Here is a 24178-nt window from a genome sequence, read left to right as displayed (position 1 = left end):
ACTGCAATGATACGTAAGGATCGGCCTATATTTGACCCTAGCCCCCATACAAACCCCCCTTCAAAAAATGACTTAAACGTCTAAAATTGACTTGTAACCATTTGTATCGCAATGAAACTCAACAAAACTAACTGTTATTTAGAAATATATCCTTTTCCCAAATTTACCGAGGATCGGCCCATATTTGACCTATATAAAGCCTCATTTAGAAATTTTAGTTTTTTATCAATAAATGGCTTAAATATTTTGGAATTATGGTAATATTCAACATAAAAGTTTCTTTACAAAAAATAAAAATTTTATAAAAGTAAAAATTGTAAAAATATACTCATGGTGTAGGGTATCATATGGTCGGCCATGCCCGACTATACTTTCCTACTTGTTTTATATTTATATTAAGTAGGCATATGGATATTATGTATTATGGATCTACTGAGTTTTCTTTAATCTCCTCTATTACATTCATCCATTATCGATTTTCGGAATAATATTATCTAATTTTAGTGATAGTTTATTGTAATGCGTCTCAAGTTGTAGGAACACTTTAAATTAACAAAAATGATTATTTAAATATTTACGACCTAGGCCACTTTTAAAGAAATTAAATGTTGTTTTTTTTAATTTTTTCAACAAGCCTCATTAATAATCCTAAACGCAAAACTACAATTTTTTTCCAAACTGGCCAATGAGTTGGTAAAAAAGTAGGTAAATGAAGAAGAATGTTCTAGAGTCATGTTTTTAATTTGCCGACTTACCTTAATAGTATCACCCTCTTGGAATGGCAGTTCTTCGTCGCATCCATCTGGATTTGGACTCATTGTGCTGGGATCATAGTCGAACATGGCAACAAAATAGCGGGGCTTTTTCTGGGCGGCCGCAGCCATTTGTTGCTGTTGCTGCTGTTGTTGTTGTTGTTGCTGCTGCTGTTGTGGTGTTAGACCTTGTTGGCCGGGCATCATTTGGCCTTGTTGCATTTGTTGTTGTTGTTGCTGCTGCTGCATTTGCTGCTGTTGAGACATTGGACCTCTAAGGCCCATAGCACCTTGCATTTGACCTTGCATGCCACCAGGTTGCATGCCGGGTTGCGTTTGACCGGGCATCATACCTTGTTGCATGGGTCCACCCGGTTGCATTTGACCCGGAGGGGCAGGACCTCTTTGGCCGGGGAAACGCTGCTGTGGACCCATGGGGCCTTGAGGTCCATATGGTTGTTGCTGCTGTTGCTGCATACCCTGAACACCTGGCGGCCGCATCATACGTTGCTGCTGTTGGCCCGGTGGGTAACCCTTTTTTGTGGTATCAATTTAATTGGTTTAAACCCGAATAAAGTTTTTGGAAAAATTTTGATTAAAGCAATACAATTTTTGGTGAGTTTTTTCGTTCAATGATTGTTTTCTTGTTAGTGAATATAATTTTTTTTCATTGTAAGTTGAGAAATAATATTTTATTCGTAGCAAATGGTATTAATTTTATTATTATTTTTGTTTATTTTTTTAACGTAATAAATGAAAATGTTTTCAGTTTATATTCGAAATCAAACAAAGCGAAATTAAATAAATTTTATGATTTTGAAAATGATAAGGGAACGAAACAGAACGAAATGAAAAAGTTAGGTTAAGTAAGGTTAAGTTTAAAGCGAAAAAATAAGAGAATGAACACAAGAAAGAACCGAAAATGTAATAGAAAAAGGCAAAGCTAGTTGTTTATGTTACAAAAGTATAGTTTTTACTGTTCTACGGTATTTTGTTGTTGTTATTTGTTTTGGTTTATTTTTTACAGTGTATTTTACGTTATTTTTACTTGTTTGATGTTAAATTTACACCATGAGAATAAAGAAGGTTTCGATTTTATGTAGGTTATGAATTATTAGAAAATATTTTTTTGGGGGGAATTTAAAGGATTTGTTATGTTTGTTTGGTAGTGTAAGTGTGGATGTAACTACCTAAACTAGTAGGATCTTTAATAGGTTTGGTTGACTGAGGAATTTGTTCTTCAATTTGTTTCAAGTAAAATTAACACCAAAACTAAGACTAAACTTAAATAATTTATTACTTAAAACTAAGCAACTTGGACTCTAAAGTTTAAACCTAAAAACTTTTCAACGTTCTTAGCTACAACTCTAAGAAAATTAGTAAAACTATAAACTAAATTTGTATTTTTTAAAAAAAATTTTGTTAAACCTCAAATTGAAATTAAATTTTGAACAAATTATTATTACTATTATTTCGTTTTTTTTTAATTTATTTTGCAAGCATTAATTAATTAAGTAATTAAATGAAAATCAAACAAAAATATTTGTTCTCTAAGTACTTTTCTTTAAAACAATTTAATTAGGTAAATAGTAATTAAAAATTGTTATTAAATAATTATTTAGTATTAATTAATTAATTAAGTTTTATATATATATTTTGTATGTATGTGTTTAAAGTTAAAATTGTAGTAAGTAAGTAGAGGTATGTTATGAATTATAGACTTACGTTAATATTTTGATTCGCTTGAGTTTGAGTCTGAGTTTGTGGTGTTTGTTTTGAAAAGAGGCCCCCGAATAGGCCTCCTAATACACCGGTACTTCCCTCGGCCTGCGTTTACAGATGATTTAGGGGGGAATTTGTTTGTTTTTATTTAGAATTTACACAAAATGATGATGTTTTATTTGTAGTTTTTTTTTTTTTTTAAATTATTATTTAATGTAATATTTATGAAAAAAATTAATTGTATTAAATAAATGAAATTGTTCAGCTAATTTAATCGTTTTAACAGATTTTTCAATCATTAACATGCCAACAAATTATTTATTTATTAAAATTTCGTTCAATATATTTTAAAAAAAGAACGCAAGCAATTAAATATATTTTTGTATTTTAATTATTATACTTTTTTTCTTTAAATTTCTTATTGAAACTTACATACATTTCAAAAAAGGGGGGATTTAATTTTGGTTTTGGATTTCAATAATAACAATTTAACGTTATTAGTTTACTTGAATTATCGTTTAATTCGTAATGGTCTGTATTATTGTTTTAGATTTGTATATAGTAGGTGCTTTAAAAACGATATTTTCAACATGTTTTAACAAATAATTTTGTTCAGTGTATGTAGGTTTTATATCTTATTCTATCTTAATAAGTTTGTGAAAAGAGACAGTCAGAGAGAGGGGAAGATATAGAGTTGAATCGAAAACACAAGATTTAAGAGTAGGAAAGAGCAAAATTTGAGAAACTTTCTTTTTAGGATTTGTAAATTTTTAACGCACTACTGTGATATTAAATTTAATATTCCGGATCTCAATAAATTTATCAAACTCTTGACCCTGCGATTGAAGTGGTGAATATTATAGATACTAAGTTAGAGCGAATTAAATTAGAAGTTAACTACTTTATTTTTTTCCATTTTATCTTGACGCAAACTATATTTTCTCAGATATTTTTTCTTTCACGAATAAAATGACGCATCATCTGATTTGTGTTTTTCATACGGTAACCTCACGATCAAACTTATGACTTAAGGCTCTGTTAGTTTTTATTTTCAATTTCGTGACGGATCAGCTGATTCGTTTTGTTTCATACAAAAACTCAACAGCAATCAAACGATCAAACTAAGTACCGGTCCAGACTAGGTAATTTTTCGGAAACTGGTTTTGTTTCGTTATTTTTCTTATTTATACAAAAACAAATCAATGCAATTAACACGGAGTTTCTAAAAACAGACATAAGGGAAACTTAAAACATTAAGAAAAAGTGTGGACTAGGTCTAAAGACAGATTTCCATATTACAGTACGGAACGTAGAAACTTACTGGGCATTTACATAAATTTTCCTAAGGCATAAACGAATCAACTGGTTCATTACGGAAAGGCCATGAGTTTATTGTATATTAAAATAAATCAAATTTCCATATATTTCAAAGATAGGGTCAGAAAGCTATTCCAAAGAATCGAGTAAATTTCCATTAACATTTTTGTACAGCACACACACCAACATCCCCCCGGAAAACTGCTGGTTATGCTCCTAGGGTAAACCTTAGACACTCAACTATCCAGATGACTAGATATATTAACCTTTTCGCTTTTTTTAAGAGCCTACTCTTAAGATTATTTAAGGAGAGTAATGTGACGATTATTTTTTACATAAAGGACATTAAAGCGAAGACTGCCTTCCCTTTCGCTTACAAAGAGTATATTTGTGATTAAAGACGATTTATTTATATAGATCCTCGACATTAGTTCGAAAATATTTGCATTATGAACCTGGTAATTGGACTAACACCGGTAGGAAAACATTTAATAGTTAATTCGATATCTATTTATCCAGCAGCTTTGCTTTCAAAGCAAAGTGTTGAAAGGCTATGCCCTAATAAAATATCACGTTCTGATTTCAGAAATTACGTACACAATCAGCTGTTCCGAAGAGTTTATATTGAAAAGAGATGAGAAAGTTCTTGCATACTAGACCAAATAAGTCTGTCATCATTCATCCTGAAGAGTTTAGAAAGAGTTAATAAGCTAAACTTGAGATCATTTGATTATTCCTAAATCCTCAAAAGAACATTTCAAGTTTTACTTGTCTATAGACCCCTGATCGGCAAAGAGCTTCCTTGCACTCTTAATTTCATACGCATGTATGCTTACACATGTATAAAAAACGATTAAAACCAGTAAGAATCTTATTTTTTACTCTCTGATGATGTAGGCTATAGACTTTACTTGGAAGATAGTTTTTTTTCGATCTAAGTAACATAAAGGGACCAATTATAGCCCCAATTGAGGTTTACACTGTTATCCAGGGTTCTTGCAATTTGCCAATTCGTCAGTCTCTTATTAGCAGTATACGTCCTAAAGATAAAAGTACAAAAGGTTATGCGGAACATATTGAATCTATACTGATATAGAAATCTACCATCGAATCTCTGTCTAGTGTCTAAATGATATCAAGTTTAGTTTTGGAGTAACACTGGTTTACAAGATAAAGGTTTACAAACGTGAGAATTGGCTGTTTCTAAGCCAGGCTTCTTATTATAGTATTAGACGATCTAACAAAGAACGTCTATTGTCAGCCTTTTGATGATAGAAACGCAAAAGGATATATCGAGGATGTATCCAAATCTATATAACCGGTTCATGATTATTTTAACATAAAGGGATAATAATAAACCCAAATGAGGTTTGCACAGTTAGCTATTTTTGAACAAGTGTTCTTGTAATATTCTAAAACGATCTAGAAATGTTCGAAAACTTGTCTCTTAAAAGTTAGTTTGCTTTTGCCATTAACACCTTGTTGGAGAAAACTTTATGACTGATTTTTCCCAATAATATTTTAATTGGACAATATAGGTTCAAGCTAATATCCAGCTTAAATACACATGTTCTCCCGGAACACTATATGCACTCACATAAAATTGTCAATATAGTTTGGCATAGAGCAAGGTGAATAGATAATAAGGTGAATTTATTTCATTTTGCGGCGAATTCATAAAATGATTTATATATGAAATTTGACAACCAGTAGTTTGAGAAAATAGTGCTATAAGTCTCTGCTAAATGTTAAACTTAATTATATAAAATCTTATAAAATATCACAGTTTGGTCCAGGGTGTACAGAATACAAGATAACATCACTAGCACAGCTGATTATTGTTTACAATTTTTTATATATAGACTTGTATACAGGCTTAAACCGCGGTTTGATAAAAAGTTTCGACAAGGATCAAACTACTCAAAGTTTCTTAAATTTTTCTCTCATATATATTCTCTTAAATTTTCATAGATTAAAAATGTTTAGAAGAATTCTTGCAAAGAGTAAATAGTAGTAGAGCAGAGTAGAAAAAGTAGTAGAGTTTGAAATGTTGTGAACAAAATTAAAAAAGTAACCCATAAATGCAAATGAAATCATTTTGAACTTAAACGTTTAGAGAGAAAAAAATCGTGTGTGATTTATATAAAATATTTTAAATCGGAAAGAATTTCATAAGAAGGTGCAAGCAAAATAAATTACAATATTTGTTGTAGAGTAGATAAAGATGTGAGAGTGTGTGTTTTGTTGTTGTGGCTGTTGTTGATGTTGTTGTTTAATAAAAAGACATTAGACTTTTTTTCAGACACAACATGTGTTTTAGTTTTCTGTTAAAGAGAAAGTTTTGCTTTTTTTGCAGTGTATTTATTATGTACAGAGTTGCCAGAATGAAAGTAAAACATGTGTAAAAGTTGATTTTTAGTATAATAAAAATGTTATAAAAAGAAATATTTGCTGTTTTTGTTCTTTTGTTAGAGACTGTTAAAAGTTAGTAGAAAGAATATTTTACAGTGTATTTAATGAACACTTGAAACAAAAAATCCAAAATTAAAAAAGAACGGGTATATTTTGAGCTGGTATAGAAATGTATGTTTTCTTTTTTTATATAATTTATAAATGTTTGAAGACTGCGAAATACGACACATACCTGTTGGCCCTGCTGACCCTGCTGTTGACCGGGCTGTTGTTGCTGCTGCATGCCGGGTTGTTGTTGCATGCCCGGCTGTTGTTGCTGCTGCATTTGATTGGGATCATATTGATTGGGATCCTGGTGACCCATCATATGCTGTTGCTGTTGCATGCCCATGGGACCGTGAGGTCCCTGGGGTAAGTGTTGACCCATGCCCATACCCATTTGATTTGGTCCCCTTCTACCTACAGCACTACGAACAGAATCTGCAAAAAACAAAATGGACATTTTTAATATAAAATTTTTAAGGGTTTAAAAAATTTAAAACTTACTTGGTATTAATATGGGTGCACTATCGGCCGATTGTGCTTCACGGGATTTAGTACGTATAGTTACGGCTCTGGGATTAAATGTACCCAATTTACCAATATCGATGAGCGCATGATCTCCCGTAGGTGAATTGATATCGGTTACCTTTTTACCATCAGCGTACACAGAATAGCCGGTTACAGGCCCCGATGAGGTGGGCCTATTAACTGGCTGCCATGTCACTAGAATGGTACCATCCTGAGGACCAGCCTCAAGTTGTATATCCTGTTAGAAAACAACAACAGCAACAATTTAAATTAAATTTCATAAAATATATATATCATGTAGAATATAACCTGTGGAGGATCAGGCAACCCTTTTGTGAGTGTACGGAAATCTGCATATGCTCCGGGAGCCTCCTCTTGAGGACGTCCTGGTGGCTGATGACCACCAGGTGCCCGCAAATGTTTGGCTCGTACTGTGACTCGATATTGAGTACTGGGTGCCAAACCGGTTATTGTGTGGCGATAGACACCCGGTTTTACGGTGCGTACTTCGACATTATTTACACAAACTACATGCTGATGATTGGAATTGGCTGGCAGCCATGTGATGACAGCCGATGAACACGTTATATGCGTAGCACGCACAGACGATGGACCCAAATGTGAAGTGTCACGACCAATGATCATAGTACAAGCAGCATCTCGAGATTGTTGGCGATTTTGTGCTACACTACGTACACTAATGCGATGAGGCTGTAGCGGCAAGGAAATGCGATAGATAAATACATGTTATTCTTAAAAGAATGATTCTAAATCTAAACTTACTCTATTAGAGTCCACACCCTCGATAAGAGCACGTGTGCGTTCATTTGCTTTAACAGTAACTTTGAGCACTCCATCGACATAGACATGATAACTGTCAATTAAATTATAGCCCAGGGGTTCAGGTGGTGACCAACCGATTAAAACACTCTTATTCAGTTGTCTTTCCAATGTCAAATGCTTTGGAGCTGGAACTGTTTGAAAAACCATAAACAAATTACAGTTAGTTGCATTGAAAAATTAGAATCTAGTTTTGAAACTACTTGAATGTTATGAAATTTATCTAGCTTTAAAGGCTTCCAAGCCTAAAATGCTCAAAATGGATAGTAAAATAATTATTCAAAAAACAAATAAAATGCTTACTTTTTTTGCAAAAACAAATTGTAAAGTGTTAAACATAAAATCACATTTAAAATATTAAACAATTAATGGTGTCCAAGAAAATCGTCCATAATTACTCACCATTATCACTAATATCATCTTGATCGTGTTCCAGATCAGTATGAGTTTCACTTAATCTAGCTAAATCCTCTTGGGTGTGGGTGAGCAATGGATTGTGCGGTGGCAATGAAGGCAATGATGTTGAATCACATTGCATAGAACCATCTTCGGCATCACGCAAAGTGGATAAGACGGCTTGATGAAATTCCAAAAGATCATCACCTGTGTAAGTAAAAAAAATAATATTTGAATTGTTTTGTATTTAATTCAGATTAAGCCAACTTTTACCTATTAAACGCTGTACAAATGAAGCTGGCACCAGGCCACGTCTACCATCTAGTAATTCGGCATCTAAATAACCGCCTTGTGGTTCACCACTGGTCCATACTAATAGATAATCACCCGCACACAATGACAGTTCTCCTTCAGCATCTCTGCTTGAAATTAGAACGAATACAAATACAATTACAATGAAACTGTTAATAAGATTATAGTCTAAATTACAAACAAATCAGTACTATAATCTGAACTTGAGATGAGTCTATAGTATGAACTAAAGTCTATAGTATGAACAATAAACAAAACTAGTCCATACTATAGTGCGAACTAAAGTCAGGACCGTAGATAAGTCTATAGTCAAGACTGTAAACAAGATTATCGTTCAGACTATATTAGATTATAGCCCGGAACTATGAATGGAAATAGATCATAGTCAGGACAGGCATATAGTTAGAACCGTAAACAATATAGAAAATACTATAGTTATAACTGTAAAAGACTATATTGAGATGAAGACTTAGAAAAGACAGACATTTTAGTCTGAACTATATTTAATATTATAGTCATAATTGGACTATATTCAAGACAATGGACATATCCATAGTCAAAACTATAGTTAATACCAGGCATGGAAAAATTTGTTTTTGAGTTAATAAACAATTAAAAATTAATATACTATACTAGACTATAGACTAGACTATAAACTATACTATAGACTAAACTATAAACTAGACTATAGACTAAACTATAGACTAGAATATAGACTAGAGTATAGACTAGACTATAGACTAGACTATAGACTAGACTATAGACTAGACTATAGACTAGACTATAGACTAGACTATAGACTAGACTATAGACTAGACTATGGACTAGACTATAGACTAGACTATAGACTAGACTATAGACTAGACTGTAGACTAGACTATAGACTAGACCTCAGACTAGACTATAGACTACAAACTGGTTTACTGACTACTATGCGGATTATTTATCAAATTTTTTTTAGTTAGAAGATGTACCGAAAATGTCTTGGGGGTACCTTGGTGTTTTTCGATACAAAAAGTTTTGAAAAAGTTTCTCAGATACTGAATATCCCATGCCTGGTCAATACCGTGAATAAAACACAATAGCCATCCATCGGTTAACATTCAATTTTGAAACATACTTACTCTGGTGGATCATATGGAAAACGGGCTATGAATACGCAACAACGTCCCTTGCCTGGTATGTCCAACATATCAACTTGTGGTTCGCTGACGCCATTTAAATTGTGATTGCGAGCTAAAGAATAAAAAGCCATTAAAGTTTACAAGCGGGTATTTGTAGGAAAAGCGAGTTATTCATACAAGGAGGGCATTCTACATTCCACTACTAGCCAAATTCACAATTTATTTCGAGTATTTTTGTTTAAATCCCAATACAACTTACAGTACTTACATTCCATGTCCATAGGTCCTAAAGCTAAACCGCCACGACTATGCATCATTGAGGCGCTCATGCTATCGGGAAATTCATCAAGTCCCCAAGTACTGGGTGGAATCGGTGAGCAAGGTGAACTGCGATTGCCATAGCGCGCCAACGGTATATCGATCTCATCTAGCATTTTCATTTTCGTGGCATTACGTATGGCGGCCGAGGTGAAAGGATACGAGGCGGTTGAACCGATATCCAGATATGAGGGAGGAGGAGGACCAAAGGTGCTTGGCAAACCAGCGCCAATGCCACCAACACCGGAACCCAAACCGTAAAGTGAGGCAGTACCAGCTAAGCCGGTACCCAGACCAGATAACCCCGTTGTACCCAACAGTGTGCCGGTGTCCAGGCCTAAGGTGGGATGGGTCAGCGAAGCACCCAATGGAGGTACACCAGCACCGGCGCCCGTGCCACTTAAACCGAGGGCTGAATAGCTGCTGGTGCCAGTTGGTATATTATGCGAGTTCAGCGAGAGTATAGGCATAGTTGTGCTCTGTAAATTGTATAGTTGTATTGTGCCACGCTATTATTAATATTATTATTCATCATCAACATCAACATATTGAGTGGTTTAAAAATTATAATTTTATATAGTAAAAAGTATAGTATATTTTTAGGCAGTTAATAATGATTTTTTACACATTTTTGGGAATTATATAAAATTGTTGTAGGGTTGTAGTAGTTTTTGTTTTTTTGTTATTCAAATAGTATTTTAATTGATTAAGTTTATAGTTTTTGTTTTTTGCAATTGTTTTTTTTTTTGTTTATATTAAATTTATGTTGTGTTTGTTGTTAAATATTTAGTAGACACGCATACAGACACATACACACACAAGTTAATGGTAGTTTTTTTGTTTTGTTATTATTTTTGTTTCGGTAGAGATTATTATAATTTATATTATTATTATTGTTATTATTATTTTTAATAATATAGACAAATATACACGCACACACACATATAGATTATTATTGAATATAAGAGTATAAAAATATATACATTTAGAGAACGTGAGAGAAAGATAATATTGGACAAAAAACAATTTTAATAGTTTAATTGTATTGTTTTTTTAATTTAATTAATATAAATAAGTTGTCGTTGGTTTTTTAATATTTGTCAAAATTAAACAGTTTATTTAAGATGGTTGAAATAAGTAGTTTCAATTTTAAAGAAAACGAGTGAAATTATTTATTATATTTATTCCACCCCATCATCATTCATACGCGTTGTTTTGTAAATAAAGTTACAGTTAGATAGAGAGTAGAGGGAGAGAGAGAGAGATATATAAAGAGTAAAAAGAGAGAACAAAATGACAGCACATATAGATAAAAAACAAATGGAAAAAAGAGAAATCAAATTGAAATTCTTTTTTAAGTTTTTTATACATTATTGCTTTTTGTTAAATCTTTTTTTTACATAATTAATAATGAATTAGTAACGAAATAGTTTGTTTGTTATACAGTAACAACAAAAACTGATGACAACTTATGTAAATTATATACATAAATGTTTACTATTACTTTTAGTTATTATTATGTTGTTGTTTTTGTTATTTTTGTTTGACATTTCAGTTTTAGAGAAGCAGATGACAGTTTAGCTTTACTTAATGACACAATACAAAGCTCATGATTTTTGAACGAGATGATGAGATCTTTTTTTTCTGGGAATATTAATCAATCAAACACACATTTTCAAAACGGAAACTAAATAAAATGATTTTGATTTTAAGTTTGTTTAAAAGTAAAATTTTAACATGCAAAAAGCTTTTAAAGTAAAAAACAGTAATCAAGTATCTTAGGAATACCATATCCAGCAAAAGCCTTCTTTCAATAATATCTGTCGTATTGGATCAATAATAATTTTCTACTCTTTCTGGAATGTTTATTTGAGCGATTTTTTGAATAACTTTTAAACAATTCATTGTGTTTGATAACACATAGATAAAACCAAATATGAACATATAGACGAAACTGATTGTCAAGGACCTAACTGGTGAGAATTCATTAACCTCCAAAACAGACCATGTTAGTCTTTATAGAAGCTTAATTATATCAATTCTAATTTGTACTAAGTCATTGAAAGTGAGATCTTTATATTTAAATGGTGAATAAACTAAATTTTCATTTTCGACGGGAACATCAGCAAACTTCTATTTTTGGACCAACCTAATGGATGTTCTATTTACAGATATCAGTCTAGCAAATAAATGTATATAAATAATGCTTAACATACGTCGGGATTTGACGAAAGCGATAAAAATTTATAATGAATCTACGATTAACAGAATCGTTTAGTGATAGATATATCTCAACGTCAAAAAAGATAGAAGAAGGAATCCAACTCAAAAACGTTTGTCCCCAACATGAGTGGAAATCCGCCAAGGATAAACACTATGTTACAGATAATTTTCTTTGTTAACTTTACAGCTGTCATAGAAGAATTAGTCGAAAAGTCAAAGTAAACAAGTAAATAGGTAGATTACGGAAATTAATATACAAAACATAAAAAGACAAGTCTTTTCTCCAAATTAGCCAGATTTCTACTCAGAACTTTTGTATGTCGATGATAAGTAGAATATTAAACAAAGCTTGAGCAAAATCATAAATGAACTAGATAAGGACATTTTTACAGATATACCACGCATTATAGGGCATTAACCAATAAGGATCTTGTATTTAATACCGATGATGCCTGGAGTTCTGGTTTCATTTCGGCTCTACCAAGAGGGTTAACTATCAACTCATCGAGGAAAGAAGGTTTGTCTATTCACACAAATACAAAAATTCTTAGATATTTGTCAAGGCAATATAGCACAGGATGGAATTTTTGGACTTTATCATAAGTAATCACATATTGTAGCTTCATAAGGGCATTAACCCATGAAGCATTAATAGCAGTTTATTACATAGACAAAGTAGAATTTAATAATACCGAAGATGTCTGGAATTATGTGCCCGTGTTCTCTAACTTTTGAGTCGAGAAAAAAAAAACATTGAAATATAATGGTCACACTTTTTTAGTTGAGTGATTTAAATAAATTTTAAACTGAACACATTACAATTAAGTGCAAGATATGTGGCGCCATTTAAAGCTTCCTAAGCTAATTTACCAAAGTTCATGTCGTCAGGTTTTATGGACTTATTGGAGGGCTATTCACAAACATCGAATTACCCGATCATATTTCAGAAACAGTAGCTGTCGGAAATTACGATTAGAAATACGAATTTTTAATCGTCTACCAGATCCCAACACTTGTTCCAGATCAAAATCCGTGATAAAATTTGGAATGTAAAATGGTATTTAATAAAAAGAAAGCAGACAGATGTTTACATATTTTTCGTTAGCCAAACAGCAACTACACAGATAGAAAAAGAAATACACACGACTGGTACCAAATTGATACCAAAGTGTTTATAATTCTTCAAAAGCATCCGTTGTCAAAATATATACACATACGAACGACAACACTCGTTGTCGAATTCTAAATTATATACACATTTGTTGTCTAATCGTTAACAAACGTGGTAAGCTTACTGCATAAAAAACTTTACTAGTACTAGAAACAAGTATCTTAAATACGTATTTTTTATGCTATTCTAAAAACAAATTTACTAGGAATTTTAAAATACAGTTTTTCAAAATGTCATTATTAATGGTTTTGCTTTAAAACTAAATCGAGAAAATGTTAAAATATTTTTAATTCATATACATTTGCTTTAAATTACTTAAATAAAGCAGTTGTTGAAAACATTCACCAAATGCAATTTCAACATTTTGTCAACATGCAAACAGATCAACATTAAAGATAAAGATTTTATTTGAAAAAAAAATTGCACAGGGAAAAACACTCAAAGCGAAATTACACTCAGGAAACATTAAGTAAATTACAATTTTAATGTTATTAATTAAGAAAAAAACAATAGTAAAAAAATAATAAAAATAATTTTTGAACATTAAAATAGTAAAAAAATTTTAAATAACCAAATATTAAGCGAAATGAAAACATATCGCTTATTAACAATAAGTATAAACGAAAAAATAGTTTAAGAGATTTTAATATAATATCAGCTGGAAAAATTGGACGTTTGTAGCAAAGAATATATGTATATACTTAAAGTTATGGACGTAATATTGGTACGAAATAGGCTGATTTTGCCACACCATAACTCGCGAACTTCATATAAGTGTAACTTATATTTATGGTAAACTTGGAAGAAAAAGCAATCTTCCAACCGAAACATGTATGTATGATGCAGAATGTCGTCGAAAACATTAAATATGCTAAACTGTTTCCCGGGAAAGCTGAACTAACCTTGCGGGGAAATGAGGTGAAACAGTAGCTCTAGTCTTTCGGAATTATAAACTGGGGAAATCATTTGACTCGTGAACTAACCAGCAAGACAAAATTATGCGGTACCAAGGGAAATGTGTGGTCCACAAGGCAGAGTTTTGGACTTTGTCTTGTGCGGTTTATTGGAGAAGTCCCTTCGGGGTATACGGTTAAACCCAAATCGTGAGAAGAGAATTTAGCTACTTATGAAGGAATAAATCAATTCAAAGGCTCAGGATTTGTACTAAATGTTGAGAATGAGTTGATATTAGATTAATAAGACAAAGGATTAAGCAAGATGATACAGACCTTTCCACATCTGTCTACTCGAGGGGATATGTCGAATAAAAAATGTGAATAGGGTTTAAAGCTGATGTTTGTTCCCTTCATTCTTAGGGTATTTTCAGGAATTACTCTGTTAATACCAGAAGCAGTGTATCTAATGTAATGAAGAACTTGTCTTTGGTTTATTTGTCAGAATCATACTTCGGTCTACCGATTACTTTACACGAAGCATAATTGTCAAAGCTTACATAGCTGAAGTAATCATCCAATGTTCATATACCGGTGTCCGACATGTACAAAAATTTTCACGTATTTAGATCATTATGTTAAAAAGGATAAAAAACTTTGGATTTATGTCGTGAACTATAAGATGTATCGATGTAAAATACAATATTAAAGCAAACCCAATATAAGCATTGAGAGTCCGAATTATAATGGAATGTGTGAAATAAATGTGATTGCCAACATAGCCGAAGATTGTTGAAGTGGTAAGCACTACATCATATAGGTACCAGGCTTCTCGGGAATAAATTGAACGGAAAGAAAGAATGTATTTGGCAGCTAACATGATAATAATGTTCGTCGCAAAGAGAGCTGTAATATAACATGGGCTTTGTGCGGTGACCCCAACGAGAGCTGAACGAGTAGTCTCTCTAGAATATATAAGTTTGCGAAAATGAACACAATATCACCAAAGTTAAGAGATTGAATCCGACAAGTGCAGAACGTGCTGAGAGGGCAGTGAATCACTCAATGAGAAAAGGACGAAAAGACTTTCTAGAATGAATAAGTTTGAGATTACAGGCATTGCTTCACAAAAGTGATTCCTTTACAAAAAGATCCCTTCAACTGCACAACATTTTAATCTGACATTATCGGGCTTTCCTTGATCTTCCTTGGCCTTATGCAGTGACTCCAACAAGAATAGAACGAGAAGTCTCTTTATAATGAATAAGTCTGAGGTTACGTTCATAACTTTACAAAAGTGGAATTCAGATGAATGTAATGAATGGATCTGGATCATTTTCATCCGTCATTATTGGTCTTTCCTCGACATAAGATCCATATTAAATATTTTGAGACCGATGCCAACTACTTATTTCAAAACCATAGTCATCTCAAAATTGTTAAGAAAAGTGCAATTAAAAATTTTATTGAGGTAAATCTTTATTGTAAAAATGTCGAAACATAATAAAAAATCAAAAAGGAAACATAAACGTGCAAAAAAGCCAAAACATAAATAATAAAAAAAATTTAGATAAAAAATTATTAAAAAAAAATAAAATAATTGTAGCAAACATTTTTTTAACAAAAACCTTGTTTCAAATTCCAAATACAAGTCTGAAAATCAAAATGTTTTTTCTTTAATTTACGAATGAAATTCATGGAACGTTGAAACTATTTAAATCTGCACGAGAACAATAAAATGTTAGTAGCGAATATTAATTAGCTGTTAGTATGTTAAATGTTAATAATGTTATTAGCTATGATTAGTTATACATAAATCCTAAATGATCATTTAACGGGTGGAATGTTAAAGTAACTGGCAATTTGAAACCAGTTTCAAAATGTCTGTACGATTTGAATGTCTACGAATTTTTGTATTTTGTTGGAATGTTTAAGAATTTGTTTAGTTTACCTGACTTAATGCTGATGGCATAGACTTCATCGTATGAATATTTACCGGCAATGGTGGAATGCCAGTGATTCCACTTGTTCCACTCAACAGCTTATCAACGGCCGATGTGCCAGCACCACTTCCGGCCGCTCCGTATGCTGAGGCAGCCGTTATAGCATGACTACTGAGACTTGAGGAAATGCCACCGATTGAATTTGGCACCAAGGCCGATATGGATGTTAAACCGGGACCATGTCCGGATGACGTGGTACCCGAATGACTTGAAACCACACCGGTAGTACCGGTACCACTAACACCTCCGCCACCATTGGATAGAGTGGAGGTTAAAGCGGACGAGTAACCGGTGTAGGCACTACTGCCCACTGTACCCGACATCCCACTACTGCCACCAAGCACGGCACGCTTATAACGATTCAGTTCTTCTTCAAGTTCTGCAAAAGACATTGAATTATTTTTATACACAATCCATTACAATTGTTGCACTTCAATTACCTGTTTTTGATATGGTTTTAAATTCGCTATTTGTTGTATTCAATATGGAACTTGTGGGCATGGATGAGTGACCAGCTGATGTTCTAGGATTCTCTAATTCGGCCAAAACACGATTATCCTAAAGAGTAGGGGAATAAAAAAGTAATGTTTAAGTTAAGCATTTAGTTTAACTTTATATCCCATTAATGAAATTTCAATGTTTTTCTACAATTGACGAAAATTGCGGGGCTCAGAATGAGTGCCATGGAAGAGGAAACTGTTGTTTTTATAGATCTATAACTATGATTTGTCTATCACTATTAGGACTTTTTTATACTTCAGTTATATAGTTATCAAGTAGGTGCAGAAGATGTTGCGATTAGTTAAAGTGTAAAAGTATTAGTAAAAGATTTGCAAAGATTTCAAGGCATGTGAATGATAAAGGGTCAGTGCAAGCCTATTTAATCTTTGGATTAACCCTTCAAATTTAGAAAATAATTGGCACATGACTATTTTAATATCGATTTACTATTGTACCATATGAAGATAAGTTAAATATGAATGCCAATTGGTATTTAAACTGTTGGCGATTTCAGCGTAATTGAAGAAATCGACAGAGTTGATCTGCCCCTTGATGGATCTTCTTACTTTATAGATCTTTTACGAACGCTGCAGCGGATACTGAAAGTCAAAGCGTAGGCAGTTTCCCCTGCCTGTATATATATTTATACCTTAATCTCTTTATAATTCAGTCTTCGGTTACAATCATACTTTTTTGAGCAAAGAAGGTATCCTCAATGTCTTCTAAGGACAGTAAAACCCCGTTTATTTCTTATAATTTTAGGAATATCCTAACATTTATTATTTTAGTTATAAAATAAAGTATTCACTAGTAATTGTAACTTGCCAGATAACAGTTAGGTACTGATTCTAGCGAATCTCAACATATATATTTAACCAGAACCAAAGTGTTTGTGAACTATCTATACACGAATTTTATTCCATTCTGGTAAATTTCCTAAAAGTTGCTCATGAAACGCCAAGAGGGAAGAAACTAAATCCACTTCTGCTAAGCTTCGTCTTCTGTCAGTCTTCTTCCTCACTAAAGCATAGCGACTTCTGTATCACACAAGTAATTTACACAGGTCTAAGTCGTTTCTCGTTTATGGTCCTTAGGAGGCTATGTCACATTGATGTATACCACTCTTTTCCCATAGCTTATTCATCTCTTCCTTAGCATGTAGTAGATCCATTTATTCAGTATTCCTTCGATGTCAATACATGACCGTCATTGTATACAGTTTGCAGTCGATGTATTCACATATATAGTGGACAACTGCATTAAAAGCGGTTTCCACCGATCGATAAACATGTTGCTTATATTCGAGGTCTTAATCTGATATATTGTTTTAACCAATAGCTGTAGTCTATCCGTTACAAGGATAAAAGTAGGAAGATCGTAAGGCTTATTGACCTATAAGACTTAGTTGTCGCCCTACTAGGTTCTCCGGTTTGCATCTTGCCAACTTTAACCATACAGTTAATATATATGACAGATGTACAGAAACCTCTCTACCTCCATTTGCAAATGCCATTAAAATAACATTCGGCCCAGCAGCATTATACTGAACCTATTATAGTGCAATCTTTTTACACAGTAACCGGTTAAATAGTTTGCGAAGAGTCTTCCCTAGGTTCCAAACATGTTACCTAGGTTTTCTCCTGAACAGATGTCCTCGGACGATTCAATTTGGCAATGCAATTAATGTTTGCAAGAAAATCGTGCTCTTGAGGAATCTTACCTAGCGGACCACTCATACACATACATACATATATATTTATATTTAGTTCTTCTTCTTTAATGCTCTTCTCCTATTGATCAAATCCTTTAGAAATGTTAGAGTCAATCTTTGGGTGAAGGATTAGGGAGTAAATTAAAATTAATCTTCAAAACTCGTTTTTGAATATTCAATTAGTTGAATTTGTTTGCTAGTTTAAGCGCCTTATGGAGGTGAATTAAACTTGAGCATAAGTGTAAACAGCTGATGCAAAAAGAATTAATACAATTTTTACTAAAATAAACATTAAAATTATTGACTTATAGATTAGTATAAATTATAGGGACTTTACAATATATTTTTGTGTTTTAATTTTAAATTTTCATATTACATTTACAATTGTCTTCATTTTTCCTATAAAACATGCATTGTTTTGATAACAACAGTGATGTTTTCTGTTGTTTTGTATGGCTACACTGCGAAGATTAATATTGTACTCAAAAACATTAAAGGGGATCAATTTGTTTTTAGATTAACTAATCTGATTATTATTATTAATATTAACTGGCATTTGATTGACAATTCAAAAACTCGCTCTTATTCGATCAGACGAATATTTGTTTGTATTTTCAATTTCTCATATATTTTGGACAACTCGATGGAGAATCAATCTTCACTTTAGAACAGTGTTGACCTTACACATACTGTTACACATTCATTTGTATTGGTAAAGCAGCAGAGAACAAAATGTAACCCAAAATAAAACTGTACTAATAAAATGACTGCAAACTAAAAAGTATATTCTAACTGTCAAATTGATATTATGGATTTTGACAGACAGCGTACATTAAAGTTCATATATAAGAAGCTATAAGTTGTGCTCTCTCATTCACCTACACAAATTCGGCATTCTTAAAATTTTGTTGTTGTATTTCTGTGTGGATTTTAAAAAAGTTTGGTACAGATCTTACTCCGACAAATGCTGATCAGCAACTGAGTTGATTTTGTTTTGCAAGTTGAGAGATAATCAACTAACACATGCTCAAATAGAAAATACACAAGTAAGCTTATAGTGTAGGTGAGTCAACGCAACGTCAGCAGAATATTCTTGCCCTATCTCGCGTGATAGGGAATCGAGATTTTGGGCAGCATTGCTTTAGATCAGTGTTGCTCACACACATACTACCATAGACTATAATAGTTTTATTTGTGTTGGTAAAGCAGCAGAGAACAGAATTCCATTCAAATTAAAAGTATACTAATAAAATGACTACAAACTATAAAGTATATGCTAACTGTCAAATACTATGTAATGGCAATATTGATCTTCTCTGCTTTAGATACTTATAGTTGTAGATTATGAATTTTACAGCGAGAAGATTTGCCTCCTCATTTTTAAACTCCTATAAACCATGAGTTGTTCGCATGAAATGGAATATACCATAGAATTCTTAATTCGGAATTTTGAAATTCTAAAACAAAATAGATCGGAATAATTATAAGGAATCGAACCCATTCCTATCGAAATAAGTGACAAGCATTTATATCGATATTCGTTTTTGTTAATCTTATCTCTTGACTCTAATGACTAACTATCGATTATTTATGATTGATATTCCATAAACAACTATCAAAGCTTTTCCTTGCAAAAATTAAGACTACTCCGCACACTCGGGTTAAGAGAACTTCTAAAAGGACTAGAACTGGTCGAAAACTTATTAAAATATATTGAAAAAACATACTAAATTTAAAATTGAGATGTCCTAAGTGAAGACATCGGAGAAATCCCAGAACTACTCCCTTATTCCAAAAATGTTAGTTTTTTTAATCCAATATAAAAAATTGTAAAGGATGTGATCTTTAAACAGCATTATGAAAAATAGCATTTTTTCACAGATGATCACTAATAATGCAAATCGAACGAGTTGAGAATAAAACACACAAAAGAAAATAACATACATTAGCTAGAGATAAACGTGCCTGTTCAATTTTGGCCATAATGATGTCAATTTCCGAACCCTGATCATCATGATGGCCATGATGGCCTATTGTAGGTGCCCAGGTAACTGATGTGCTGGTACCCGATGTAGCAGTGGCACTCGAAACAATATTCTGTCCCACATTTGTTACGCCGCTCGAACGAGATGATTTTGATTTCATGGCAGCAGATAATTCAATTTGTAATTCTTCGCAGTGAACATTTTCCAATGCAGCCTACATAGACAAAAACAACAAAACAAAGCAGAAAATAAAACATAGAGAAAAAGAGATTGATAAAACATTTGTATATTTGGGTAAGAGCGTATAAATAAATATAATTATTTAATTATAAACAAGATAAAACACAAACCTTTTTCTCTAGTTCTCTGGCACGAGATTGTAAATTTTCAATGGCTTCTATATCTTGACGACCGCCAGAACTGCTAAGATTACGAATTTGTGCCAAGGTTTCCTGTTGTAATGCGAAACGACAAGAAGTATAACAAAAAAAATGAAAATTATATAAAAACAGTTTCAGTTATCTCTGGTAGAAATTTCTTATTAATTTAATTCAATTGTATTAAATGCAATTAAAGAAAATTATTAACAGACGACATAGTATGTTAGAGGGGAAAGTATGAGAAGATTGCAAAAATTCCATTTTTCACTTACTTGATGTGCTCGTTCGATTTCGGAACGACGCGTTTCAGCATCGCGTAACTGTAAGCTTAAGGAGTCGAACATACCGTTAGCTGTGGATGTTTGATGATGGTGTTGCTGTGAATGGTGCATTGTTTCGTACGGCATCGTAAACTATTTCCTTAGATATTTTTATGGTTGATGTTTTTTTCTCTCAGTTTGCTGCTGCACTGCCACTGTTTCAAAGGCTGCAATGAATTCCAAGAAAACAAAAAATTGTCAATTTTATTACTCGTGAACCAAGAAAGAACAAAATAAAACTAAAATCTCTATATTGCACACAAACATAAATTTCAAAATCTGTTTATATTCTTTTTTTTGGGGGGTAGAACTCTAGGAAACCATTGATATTATGCCCTAAATTTATGACCACTCTTGCTTCCACAACAACAATTGGGGAAAAAAAGAAAACGAAAGAAAATTGTCAATAAACTTTTGCTTTAAACGAATTCACTGGATTGGTATTTGTGCTTCCTGTTTATGGTCGTCTAATGTATCAAGCCAATTTCAATGTTCTTAATTGGGCAAAATCTTTTACATTTCACCTCTTTAATTTTTGTAGATTTTATGTCTTTATTTTGCTCGTTTTGTTTCGTTTTATATTCAAGTTGACAACATCACGTTTTATGTCGCCTGGCGTGTCAGACTGTCTCCTGTGGTGGTAACCACTTTACTAGGATACTTTGTTTGATAATAGGGTGGTTCAAAAATACCACTATTCACAATTAAAAAGGAACTTATTAGCAAAAAAGCGTTAAGATAAACTGTCACCTAAACGAGTATTTTAATTATATGTCGCGGAGAAAAACGTAAGTGTTTAGGGGAAAATTAACTAGAATTATTTTTTCCCTTTGATGACATTTTCCGAACCTTGATCACTATTTTGATCTATTGTGCTCATCCGGATCACTAAATTGTTGTTTTTATATAAATGAGAACCACCCTAATATCATCCATATTCTAAACATTTCCTTGCGAACATTCGCATATAGAAGATTTTAATGTCTTCGTTTGGTTGTTTTACAGCTAAGAAGTAGGATAAACATTTGTATTCATGTTACAGCATGCTTAACGTTTCCATACAGTCCATTAAAGAATCAAATCATTTCTCACATACCCGAAATTATCGGATCTTACATAGAAATGTGTAAAGAAACTGAATACAAAAAAAATATATTTATAATACCCTTCATCCTCGTGAGAAGGGTTTTTACAAGTTAGTCATTCCAATTGTAATTTTTATTTTTGTAATATGTCCGTCTTTCTGTCCGTCAGTCTATCCGTCCGTCCATCTGTCTGTAAGTTTTTTGTTGAAATCATGTTTTGGATTTAAATCTATAACAACTCTGTCTCTGAAGAACTATTATCTAAGAACTATTCCTAGATAGTTTTCCTATAGAAAACTGTCTTCACAGAACATTTTTCATAAGCAAAAAAATACTTCAAAGATAAATTTTAAATAAGAAAGTGTTTTCATAAAAAAATTCTATAAAAAACCATTTCTTTAGAAAATTTGAAATTAAAATACAGGTACTTTTTGCCAAGAAATATTGCCGCAGAACAGAAAAGTATTCTATAGAAAACTGTTTTTAAAGAAGAATTTTCAATAGAAAACTCTTTTCACATTACTATTTGCTATATAAAACAGCTTTCTTAGAATATTTTCCAAATAGAAAACTGTCACTACAGAAGAATTTTCTATAGAAAACTGGATTCAAGGTATAATTTTCTATGAAAATCTGTCTTCTATTTTCTATAGCAAACTATCTTCACTGAACAATATTATTTAGAAAACTGTCTTCTCTGAACTATTTTGTATAGAAACAGAAATACTTTCTATAGAAAATACAAAAATTTTCAGAAAATACTGACTTCACAAAAGATTTCTCTACAAAAGGAATTTTTATTATTGTTTTGTACAACTTTCTTAATAGAATTTTTTTTTAAATAAAACTGTTTTCTTAAGATAACTACTTTCTATAGAAAACTGTCTTCGCAATATCATTTTTACAATTAATTCTATTGAAAACAACCTTCACAGAATAGTTTTTTTTTAAAAAAACTGTCTTTATAGAACAGTTTTCTATAGAAAAACTTTATCTCAGAAATTTTCAATAGAAAACTGTTTTAACAGAAGAATTTTCTAAAGACTATTTCTTATAAAAAAATGCAAAACTATTTTTTATAAAAAACTGTCTTCATAGAACAATTTTTTAGAAAAACCTGAGTTCACAAAAGAATTTTCTATTGAAAACCGTTTTAAAGAAGAATTTTTTTAAAGAAAACTGTCTTTACAGAACCATTTTGTATAGAAAACTGTCATAACAAAACAATTCACTGGAAAAAACTGTGTTTGTGGAAAAATGATCTATAGAAAACTATTTTTTAGAAAACCGTCTTCATAGAACTACTATCTATAAAAAACTGTCTTCATAGAACCACTTTCTATAGAAAACAAACTTTGTAAAAAATTTTTCTATATAAAACTGATGAAAACTATCATAATAGAAAAATTGTTTAGAAACAGCTATTTTCCAAATTTTTTACAAAATAACATTTTTTATAGAATACTGCCTTTATAGAAGCACTTACTATAGAAATTTTGTTTTCCCGGAGCAATTTTTGTTAAACAATTTCTATAAGAAACATTTCTTTCAGAAAAATTTTCCAGAGAAAACTGTTTTCGTACTGTCGCTACAGAAGAGTTCTTTGTAGAAAACTGATTTTGCAGAAATTTTTTCTTAGAAAACTAATAAAACAATGGAAAAAGTGTCTTTTATGATCTATGATAACAATCCCGTGAATACACTCCAGTTTAAGTTTTATATCAGAAACAAATGACACTATATTTCCTTAATCTTTATGTAAGAATTCTTCTTAATTTAATTTAATATTCAGTTTACAGTTTTAGTATAGTTTTTAAATTGTATATAAATTTTGTGCGTTTGACCTTTGAACTTTTGGGTTAATTGTTATGCTAACCATTATATTTTCCTTTTTTTATCCCATAAAAGAAAAAAAAAACTACAAATATTTGCCAGTTACGACTTGTGACTGTGTAGTTGATGTTGTTGTTGTTGCTTGCTTCATCCATACTTGAACAATTATTTTCATTTTTCTCCATTTTTTTTTAATTTTTTGCTTTACCAAACCAGCACGAGTAAATACTTTTAACAGTTTTCAAAGAGTAGTTAAGTATGTGTATGTGTGTATGTTTTTGTATGTATATATAAATATTTATTTTTAAGG

At 31.9% G+C, this 24178-nt stretch overlaps 1 protein-coding gene across 30 annotated transcripts in view; it reads right to left on the bottom strand.

The window, feature by feature from the left end:
- LOC111675456 (RIMS-binding protein 2) overlaps positions 1-21111 on the bottom strand; it is a 46846-nt gene extending 25735 nt beyond the window's left edge. For 3 of the 30 annotated variants that reach the window (XM_046948913.1, XM_046948926.1, XM_046948937.1), the window contains exons 1-15: positions 20903-21111; positions 20601-20702; positions 20210-20464; positions 16494-16611; positions 16002-16432; positions 9705-10272; positions 9446-9557; positions 8283-8431; positions 8016-8216; positions 7557-7747; positions 7083-7484; positions 6750-7011; positions 6436-6683; positions 2478-2579; positions 756-1286 (exon numbers count right to left, since the gene is read on the bottom strand). In XM_046948913.1, the coding sequence (XP_046804869.1) occupies positions 756-1286; positions 2478-2579; positions 6436-6683; positions 6750-7011; positions 7083-7484; positions 7557-7747; positions 8016-8216; positions 8283-8431; positions 9446-9557; positions 9705-10272; positions 16002-16432; positions 16494-16611; positions 20210-20464; positions 20601-20702; positions 20903-21037 (3807 nt within the window). In that variant the 5' untranslated portion in view covers positions 21038-21111. The remainder of the gene's footprint in view (positions 1-755; positions 1287-2477; positions 2580-6435; positions 6684-6749; positions 7012-7082; positions 7485-7556; positions 7748-8015; positions 8217-8282; positions 8432-9445; positions 9558-9704; positions 10273-16001; positions 16433-16493; positions 16612-20209; positions 20465-20600; positions 20703-20902) is intronic. The other 27 variants (XM_046948915.1, XM_046948929.1, XM_046948917.1 and 24 more) reach the window with 21 other exon arrangements.
- Positions 21112-24178: the final 3067 nt, after the last annotated feature.

This window comes from Lucilia cuprina, chromosome 4 (assembly GCF_022045245.1).
Source record: "Lucilia cuprina isolate Lc7/37 chromosome 4, ASM2204524v1, whole genome shotgun sequence".
In the NCBI taxonomy this organism is placed as follows: domain Eukaryota; kingdom Metazoa; phylum Arthropoda; class Insecta; order Diptera; family Calliphoridae; genus Lucilia; species Lucilia cuprina.
The sequence above is the reverse complement of the archived record's forward strand: the minus strand, read 5'-3'. Positions and strand labels throughout refer to the sequence as shown.